The sequence below is a fragment of the Varroa destructor genome, unplaced genomic scaffold (assembly GCF_002443255.2).
Source record: "Varroa destructor unplaced genomic scaffold, Vdes_3.0 BEIS01000007.1, whole genome shotgun sequence".
NCBI classification, from domain to species: domain Eukaryota; kingdom Metazoa; phylum Arthropoda; class Arachnida; order Mesostigmata; family Varroidae; genus Varroa; species Varroa destructor.
This window is the reverse complement of record NW_019211460.1, coordinates 28,307,200-28,316,841: the sequence shown is the minus strand read 5'-3', so window position 1 is coordinate 28,316,841 and position 9,642 is coordinate 28,307,200. Positions and strand designations below refer to the sequence as shown.

Below are 9,642 nucleotides of genomic sequence, written 5' to 3'. Positions count from 1 at the left end.
AGGAACCGCTGTCGACACGATCAGCGATTACTTTGCCATGGAGCTGAAGATTCTCACAAAATCGATGGGTTTAGATGAATTAAACAACAATTCCAACGTACACAATGCGAGTACGAGCGAGAAGCCCCACGATATCGTTCGACGTATTTCTTGCTCAGTTATCGGAAACCCAATTTTGCCTTATTGCGGGTATACATTATCGATTGCGGGTATACATATTATTATTATTGTTGAAAAAATATGGGTGCCTCACTGGAGACTCATTGTTCTACTTAGCTGGCAACAGATTTATCATTTTAGCTGTCAAATGCGGCTCGTCCCTTACTGACCACGTTCACCTCCACTGTCATTACGATCGTCAAAAGGCTAAAAATGTTTTTGTCAGATTGACTGTTTAAAGATAACTGCATACACTGGCAAGCAGTATTTATAAAAATGCCTTTACGATAAATAATACCGTTCTGCTCCAGTCCTAGCCATTCCTTATTCCTCTGCAGAAGATCTCATCATAGTCGATTTTACGATGCAAAGGAAAGAAGATCTCTAAGCAAAGCTAAAGTAAATATACAATGTCTCGGTATATGCGAACGGTATCATGGTAAGGAGTGCCAAACGGCTGCTGCTGGATTGACGTAAACTAGACTTGCAAAGCAATAGCTATTTCTATATTGATAGTGACAATCAATTTTGATTGATTGCTTCGATCTATAAACCTATCATTAGAACCGCTAATGCAATGGCACAGTTTAATGGAGGTCTTCGCCTAGATGTTGTACTAATATGAAAACCAATCTCCCATTAGCAATCCACTCATTTACCTTATCTATCATAATCTTTGCATGTAAGCGTCCATGTGCTTGCACGGCAATGGCTCGACACGGCAGATCATGCGTCTAATAGCCAAGGCACGATAGCTCATGGTCTACTCGAAACGAAAAAAAAAAAGCAAATAATCCTAAGTTTCGTTCAAAGCGTCTAAGGCTTGTTTTTATTGTTATGCAACAATGGTCTTGTCCTCCAGCGACAGTCATAATAAAGCGTTCCTATCATTTTTTCCCTTTGTCTTTGAAAAAGTGCACAAAACGATAGTGCTTGCTTAGAATACCGCGTGCGCGACAAAGGGTCACTACTACTATTTGAATCAGATACAATAGGCAAACCTTCCTTCAGCGTAATGTGTCTACTGTAGATTTTGGAGATTATTCCTAAAGATCACGCACATTGAACACGGAAATCGGGCAGTCACTATAACCGGTACAATTCTTTCCAGCCTTTCCTCGCTCCGTAGCCTCATTATAACTCGCCATCTCGGGAACACTATTTTCCGGAATCCTAAAAATAAAAAAATGTACAGTTTTTAACAATTATTTGTTTGTTCCCCTACAATTATTTGAAAAAAAAAAAATATATTTTCTATTGTTAGTTCTTGTGTTCTACTGTTTAACATTCACAGGATCTATAAAGGTGTGAAAAATTTTTGACCTATGTCGAACATTGCATGATACATATATCGGCTAAGTACATGATCGACGCAAGCATAACGGTGCAATGCATTAGAATATGACAGACGTGAGGAGAAGTGTGACGATCTGTCCAACGAGACCCTCTTCATCCGCCTGCGGGAATTTGGCAGCTTCGCAAATCGCTCGAAGAAGACATTGCTCTCCTACGAGGCCCACTTGATTTAGCGATAACGTAATGCCTACAAGCGAAGTCCCATTAAATATCGTCAAAACATATTTAGGTTGTACATGAATAAGATGCACGTGAATATTTTGAAAAATAAATCTGTGTGTGTGTATATACAGGAACATGTATATCTAGTAACGACGGTAATATAAATCAGCGGTGTCTAGTCGGTGTAACGACACTGGTTACTGGCATGACGGCAACATTTGTTACCATAAATTCTTAGGAAATATTCATATCCTTACACAAGTCTGGGTTTTTACAGAATAAACACGCGAAGGAACGCGAATTTCAAGTGACCGCTTAATGTGATCAGGCGCCACCGGCCTATCTCTACACGCAGAGCTGTGAGACGTTCGGTTGCGGGATAAATACCCAAATAACCTAAATTTTCATCATTGCAAATCCTTATCCTTAAGTCAAGAAGGGAATATTATATACACACAAGGGACTTACTTCTGAACAGTTGCAATCGTTCCTGAAGAGCCCTTAGTGTTCGATCAGGAGGTAACACGGCCCTATTTTCACGGGATCCAAAGCCTGTCGTCTTCACGAGTTCTTTCATTTCACGTTTGATTTTCTTCATCTCGCGGCTGACGCTTGTATCTGTTTTTAGTGGGTTCCGCTTGAATTTCGTTTTTTTGTGCATGATGTCATTTTGCGTAGGCGCAAAGCTTACATCGTCGGCTGGACCAGTCGATGCATGCGACACAGCGCGACAATTTGTGTTCCGGGTCAACAATATCAAGTTCACATTTTTGTTAGAAAGACTATGCAACTATAGAAAAAATTTCATTGGTGTTTTTTGCGATGGTTCAGGGAGAAAATCTGTTAGTGGCGAGACAAAACAGTAGCTGACGTGTAACACGTTGGGTAGATGTTTATTCGTATTAAAAACGATCAAAAGAATATTTAATATTGTTTGTTTTTCGCGCATCAAAATAAACATTATGATTGTTATCGCAGTTCTCGATATCTCTTTGCTGTGTGATGGCCTGACTTCCACAGTCGCTAATCATAACCTAGTTACTCATTGATTTAGCAGTACACTTTCTACATCGAGCTTGCTTCATCCAACTCGCAACAAATCATCTCATGGAATCGTTGATAAAACTCTATCGCAATTAGAATTTAGATAGTGAACATTATTTTTCGCTGTTACCCAATCGTACGCGGCCGAACGTGCTCTGATCCAGCTGCTTTTTACTCCTCGGTTCGTCGAGTTCCCTGATGGCTTCAGGCTCGGAATCAAGTTCCAGCTCAATTGGAAAGGAAATTCCTGTTGATATAGAAAAGGGGCCTCTTTCGGAGACCACCTGCCGCACAAAAAAAGAAAAGCCTAGCTTGTAAAATGCATTGAAAATAAATACTATATTATTACTAGGCAAATACACCGGTCATATGGAGCTTTGTACCTATCTCGTGGATTTGGTCTTCAGCGAGGACAAACCATTATATATCGGCTTCGGTAACTACTGTTGGAATTATGTTTTGACTTTTCATTGTAATGCACCACACAATTACGTTCGATCATCGGGAGTATTGTCACACTGCTTACTGATAATATGTAAATTTGTTTTCTTCATTGCAGTAACATTATATTGCGAGCTTATCGATACCCAAGAACTACGTTCTGTTATAGATAGAACCGAATAAACGAGCAGATGAAGATTAGTTATACTGTCAGTAAATGGATGTAGCCGACACGAGTTCGTGTGTAGCGTAACACTGATGAAACAAGAAGATGTGACGATACTAAGATAACATGTGATAACAATGATATAGTAGGTGCACACAATGTGCTACAGCTGAATATGAAACAATTGATCCTTTCACTATAGAATAGTTCTCCCATTGGGCAAAAGAGGGCTTTAAGAAAAAGCCTACTTTATCCAGTACAACATCGTATCATAGCCATCGATGAGCCGTAGAAACTGTGTGAGTACAGCCAGAGAGCACCCTTCTTCGCGCCCATTATAATAAATCTGCAATAGTAAATTTGGTTAGATATCGTCACTGGGGTACCCAGTTGCTGTTCGCCGCGTAGCTCTCGCAAATTTAACTAAGGTCCTTACCCACTAATGCAAACGATCCTCAAAAATGACCTATCGACGAAAAATAAACATATTTTTCTTATTATGCCTGAATTTCGTTGCTATACAAACTAAGGAGGCTTTCGTGGAAGGCTCACAAGAACCTCAAATACAAATCATATATCATAGCAGTAAAACAGGTGCTCTTTCATCATGCTTATGCGAACGAACACCATCATTTATGACTCGACTCTGTTACGCAAAAAGTACCCAGTGATTTTCGACGAAAAAATATTTGTCTATTGTACAAACTGCGGGTGAAGACCGAGAGAGGACAGATTAACGAACCGAAGAGAGCGCACCTCGCAACACTCCGACCAAACTTTCACAAAAGTCATTTAGTCTATAACCGGCTTTCTAATCACTTAAGCATCTTTTGGGCAAAAACCTGCCGACCGCCGAACGGCCCACACAAAAATAATACTTTGGATTTTTTCTACGAGGCATAATCAAACCCGGTACCGATATGCCAATACCAAATTATTTACTGCCGTTTCGTTTGCAACGGAAAGCAAAATGCCTTTTCTACGGCGACTGCGAACCTTATTGTGATTGCAGATCCACGAGCTTTACATATCGTAGGTACAATTTATTTTTGTGGTATACTCCGTAAGCTTGTCGCAAAAATAATTTTCTGTGCGTGACAAAAAAAACATTTTTCAATAGTGCAATTACAAATAAACATCGACGTATGATTATTATTATTATTTTTTTTCTCAAAATCGGTACGGATGCGAGAGTGTCAGGGTCTACTGCGGCCGAGGCTCAGCAAAACGTTTGTTTCCTTATTCATCAAAAAGATTAAATGTACTTTTATGAAAATTGAGCACATCTGAAATAACATCATTCATAGCTATCTCAACGTGTTTAGAGTGGCGTGAACCGCTTCCAGGGTCAAAGACGAACGCCGGGCCAAAAACTATCTTGTAGATTGCCAAAAATTTCTCATGGCCATTTCATGGACAGTTGTGAAATCACAAAGGTCCTAATGATCGGCCGACAGCCGAGAGTGTTTATTTTTTCGTGAACGTTTGCACTGGACAACGATAAAACTGAAAATACGTGCCACAGCTACATACTTCGGTGTAAAAGCTGACTCCTACCTTGAGTTTAGGCTTGGGCTTTAAGCGGGCGCAACCGAGCGATACTGTTAAAAAGAGCAAGCTAAGTAAAGTATCGCAAGCGTTCTTTCTTTAGAGCAGCGATTTTTACACTGATTTATATTTTTTAGGTAAAAGCAACACTATCTGAGAAATGCTTTGAGATGATTAATTCAAATACATTGTTATAGCACAATAGGGAAACCGATTCATATAGAAACAAATTTAATCTAACGGAAGTACGCTGTGCTCTGTGAAAATAAATACACTGAAAGAGCAGCCATACAAATGCTCTATCCTACTTAAAGAGTGAGCTATTATAGATATACACTAACAATGTTGATAATCATCTGTTTTCTGTCTTCTCCTGGATATGTCCCGTATCTGTAACTTAACAGGCTATGTGATTCCTTCTACTACTTCGTTTAAGCCACTTATTGGAATATGTAGCCAAGCGCGCGTCGCACAATTCTGTGTAAATAAACGATCTCACTCATCGCCTCGACAATTCTGTATAGATTCTAGCAGCTCCATGCGATCTCACTGCACGTTGCATTCTCCTTACCTTTGCCTGACTATTGAGTAACACATCGTTTACAGACCTTAAACTTGGGAGTTACTTCGACAGTCGTTGCCGGAAATGGCGGCTTGAACAATCGCGACGGACCACCTGCGTTGCCCATATCTTCCATCTGGCCCAGCCAGGCTGTTGCTAATAACACAATTTGCATATACACCGACATCCTTTAAAATGAAGTGGAATGGTATTTGCTACTCGTTTAGACTACGACAAGTTCCTAGAGCAATTTCACACGATTTAAGGCTCTCTTTTTGTTTCTGCCAAACTCATACAGGGAATTCCGCGTCGTAAACGCCGAACGTCCACAATGTGCCGTTATGATTAAGCCGCCATATAAACGTTAGCCAACGATCCTTTGACATTCGTGGTAAAAGTTGACAACGGCTGTGTCCCAGTGGAAGTTGCTTCGGCACTGCGATATGTCCAGTGTGATATGCGCAAACCTTACGCAACTTATATTTCACCCTACAACTACAATTGACGGATGCTCTTTACCATTTTCTCTTTTGAGCTAGGGCCTGAAGGCGAATCAAAGTGGTTCTTAGATTCCTTCTTATCAAGATGATTGCCGGGTTTAAGGGTGCAGTCACCCGTAGCACAAACGGATGGGTATTTGTGAAAGCAAAGGTTACACATCCTATCGAGCTTATGTAATATATACCGGACTTTGGAAACTGCGTCATTTCTCGCTAGATATGATTACTTCAATAAATTTTACTATTATTGATGCTTATTAGTAAATCGAGGCTGTTATTGAGTCATGAACAGGAAGCGTCTTCAGGCGGCAACAATTACATTAGAAGCCTTTTTGAAAGGTTGCAAAAATAAATTTTCCTGATCTTGAAGTACAGCTGACAAGGTAAAAGAATCTACTGGGATCGCGCTCTGGATCGAAAATGCTCCCCGGGTGCGACTGAATTTTCATAGTGGTCCTTCAACAGAAGTAACGGGTGGATGCCCGCCTGCAGCGCATTCATTACCTCTACTAGAAAAGTGAAATATTTCTTTCGCTACTGACTAGTTACGCAAGAGAACAAACGTTTATAGGCGTGTGTTCAAACAGATAACTGGTCCTACTATTGTAATCTGCTGTTAATATTTTTAAGTGTGAATTTTTTTGTTAACGTAATAAAATGATTAATGTCAACCTGTACCTTTAAGCGTGAATCCGAAGCGTGTTTTTTGTGTTCTTTTCTCGTCGAACCAAACTGACTCGCCGTAAGTAATCTAAATGGTCGACCTAGTTTTTGGATTTGGATTCTTTAAGAGTGCTTCTTAAAGACTGTGTTTAGACGGCATATAGTTTTTAATGACGTTTTGCGTATTTTAAACATGTCGACCTGTCCAATACCGCTCGAATCGGAGTTTTTCTTTACAATTATATGAATGTCTTTTTGACAGTATGAATGATCAGATCGAAATTGTCACAGCAAACTTTGATAGACAGTCGTTCAATTACGTCGTGTACGTAGAAATCTAGCATGAGAAACTCTGCTGCTAGACGCTTATATGCGATTACTTGAACATATCAGGATCAGATTTTCAAACAATCAGCCCTGCACTAACTGGCCAATGTGTGTACCATTTTGCTATAAGACGTACAGCCTGCGGTCAGACACTTTATCTACAGACGGTCGCACAGTCGTTTGTAGCAGACGCTTCCTTGTTGGCAGTTAAGCGTTGCCGAGAAAGGGCGCTAGCGTGGAGTCTTCTTCTTTGGGCACCATACCTAAAACAGAAGCATTGGCTAGGAATCTAGTTTTACCCGAAATACGCACATTCTCAATATAAACATAATAGTATCGATTGTTTCTCTTTGTATCGATGCTGAGAATTTTCTCGACAGGGAATAATTATGGGCGTCTGGGCGCTTCATTCTCAACCAAAGTGAGAAGCACATGTTATCGAGTTATTTTCGAAGCTTTAACGGCCTCAAAATGTATATGACTGCTCTTTCTGATATATAAAGTGTTGTTTCGCAACTACAATCTTACCTGTAATATCGTACACTGCCTGTGTGTTTGTTGGCGCCTCACCTAGAAAAATTTCGCTAATAAAAAGCTTGCACACTCCAAAGGCGGAATGTACGCCGCACAAAAACGATACTGGCACAGGCTTTTGTCGCTGTTGTTAGCGCTTTTGATACCTGTAGAAACTGCAACATCGGTTAAGTGCGGGTCGTTCCTTAAATTACCAAAAATATTTAAATAGTATAATATCTGCTGGATATCGTTGTAGACAACTTCATCGCAATCAATTTTACTTTTAAGGGCAACGCGTCTCATAACTTTGATTTGTAGCTGCTGCGGTAGTTGTTTATTTTCAATTAACCATATTTTTTTACAAATGAGGACACATATTTGAGAATTGTCAGCTAAATATAGATGTGCGCAGAATCCACTCTGCTCCTCTGAGCGCGCAAATCATGTAATGCATGGTCACCATGTCTGAAATATGTCGATGGTGTGGTTCCTGCATTCGACAATTGAGCAACTTCTCTCCGCGATATTCTATAGGGTCATTTTTGGCCAAAGCGCGTGACTGAACATCCATAAATTGAACGTTTTACACCGGGTTCTACAACCTATCTGTAAAATTTATATAACACAGCCTGCATCTTTTAATTATCTTCTTTGGTAAAAAGTAATAATAACAGTTATAATATAAACTGATCTTTGCTTAGTTTCCGATTATAAAACGCTATTTTCCGCGATGACCGTATATGGTCATAGTTAACTTTAATAAGCATAACTAGGCGTCCCATTTTAATGGATGTCTACTTCTGGAGAACGTGCTGGAAATCCTTCTCTACGAGCCGGCATTTTACGTTGTAGAATTATCACTATCTAAATGTAAATTTCGTATCTACTTCTTGCAGATCTTGTGGAAGAAATTGTGTTGCGCAAGTTTCTTCAACTGTGTCGTAACGTTAGCCATTTCTAAGGCTCCCTCTGATCAGAAGCTCTGGCAGGAAACAAAGCTTGCCTCCTGTATTCAATTTAGAACAAAGAACAGATAAATCTGGTACGAACAGCAAGATAGCTGGCTAGTCTACTTGGTCACGCAATTAGAAGGATACGCTCCTACATCAGGCAAACCGTCGTAAAAACAACTAGGGCCTACATGGAAATTGTCACAATACTGCCAAACATCGATCGCCCTTGAGAATGGAAAAGGAAGCTTTTCATGACATAATAGAATTGATTGCGCTTTTCGAGGCATATGGCTGGACATTGTCCGGACCTATGGGAGTCACAGTTGAGAAGCTACTTTAAAATGCCCACCGAAAACTAGCGCTTAGGGTTGTCCAAGCCTAGCGTACTGTTAGCACAAATGCTGCCTAGTCCTGATAGGCATCGTTCTTTGAGGCGTGAGAGTTATAGAAAGGTGCATGCTTTGACACGACCCGGCAGATGATGCGGAAGACTAGGCCTTGAGGCTGTGGCAAAAAGAGCGGGAGGTAACACCTAATTTTATTCGAGAAAGGCAATAACCGCCATAATTTCTAACAAAAAGGCCTGAATAGCATGTCCAGTGGGATCCTTACTTACAGCATCACGCAGATTCTCATGAGTCACGAAGCTTTTAAATATAACATTTGCAAAACCATATGGGACATTTGTGTTTTCTGCACTGTGAGCCTAAAAGATGCGGCACACCACACGCTGGTCACCTTACCGCATTTACTGCAGTAAGTAACTGCAGTAGCGAAAGATACATGACAGCAGATATGAGGCATGAGGAAATTCAAATCCTTAATTATGGATGCGCGGAAGTGTTGGGGGTGCGGGTGACATTTTGATAAAGGAGATCATGAAGGAAAGAGAACGGCTTGTGAAGTTAGGGCCGAGCAACGTGGCATATAATGCTTTTTCAGGATCAGAGAACCCACGAGCGGTCATCCTTTTGTGCGAGGAGCGCTTGTCTGGGGTAAGGTGATCCTGTTCGATGATCCGGTGGCACTAGCCACTTCAGCCTATCAGCCCGTAGGACTACTCAAATGAATTTGAAATGAACTCAAATGAGGTCTGGCTAATTCTTGACTGATGACTGAGAAAATAACTGACGTCTAGCAAGTAGTGGTTTTTAGGGAAATAAGCCCAACTGGCGAGACTGCCCCCCTCGCATAAGATAGATATTACCCTCTAGTGGCACGTAAACTGTGTTTCTCAAACCATTT

General features: G+C 40.6%; 1 protein-coding gene across 3 annotated transcripts; it reads right to left on the bottom strand.

Moving 5' to 3' along the window:
* Nucleotides 1-956: 956 nt before the first annotated feature.
* On the bottom strand, nucleotides 957-6,534 carry LOC111253942 (uncharacterized). Of its 3 annotated transcripts, none has more exons than XM_022814217.2 (5): nucleotides 5,485-6,161; nucleotides 2,852-3,005; nucleotides 2,146-2,376; nucleotides 1,570-1,702; nucleotides 957-1,332 (listed from the first exon to the last, which is right to left on the bottom strand). In XM_022814217.2, the coding sequence occupies exons 1-5, from the start codon at nucleotides 5,623-5,625 to the stop codon at nucleotides 1,206-1,208; spliced, it is 786 nt and encodes a 261-aa protein (XP_022669952.1). In that variant the 5' UTR covers nucleotides 5,626-6,161; the 3' UTR covers nucleotides 957-1,205. The 3 variants fall into 3 exon arrangements, with proteins under 3 accessions (XP_022669952.1, XP_086830823.1, XP_086830822.1); XM_086974697.1 differs by lacking the exon at nucleotides 5,485-6,161 and adding an exon at nucleotides 5,218-5,445; XM_086974696.1 differs by having other exon boundaries at nucleotides 1,216-1,332; nucleotides 1,523-1,702; nucleotides 5,485-6,534.
* Nucleotides 6,535-9,642: the final 3,108 nt, after the last annotated feature.

Coding starts and splice junctions, on each gene's coding strand:
- LOC111253942 (XM_022814217.2), bottom strand. CDS start 5,625: ATGTCGGTGTATATGCAAATTGTGTTATTAGCAACAGCCTGGCTGGGC. Junction 1,703..2,145: donor ACGATTGCAACTGTTCAGAA/GTAAGTCCCTTG, acceptor CTTCGCTTGTAG/GCATTACGTTATCGCTAAAT. Junction 1,333..1,569: donor ATCGTCACACTTCTCCTCAC/GTCTGTCATATT, acceptor TTTTATTTTTAG/GATTCCGGAAAATAGTGTTC.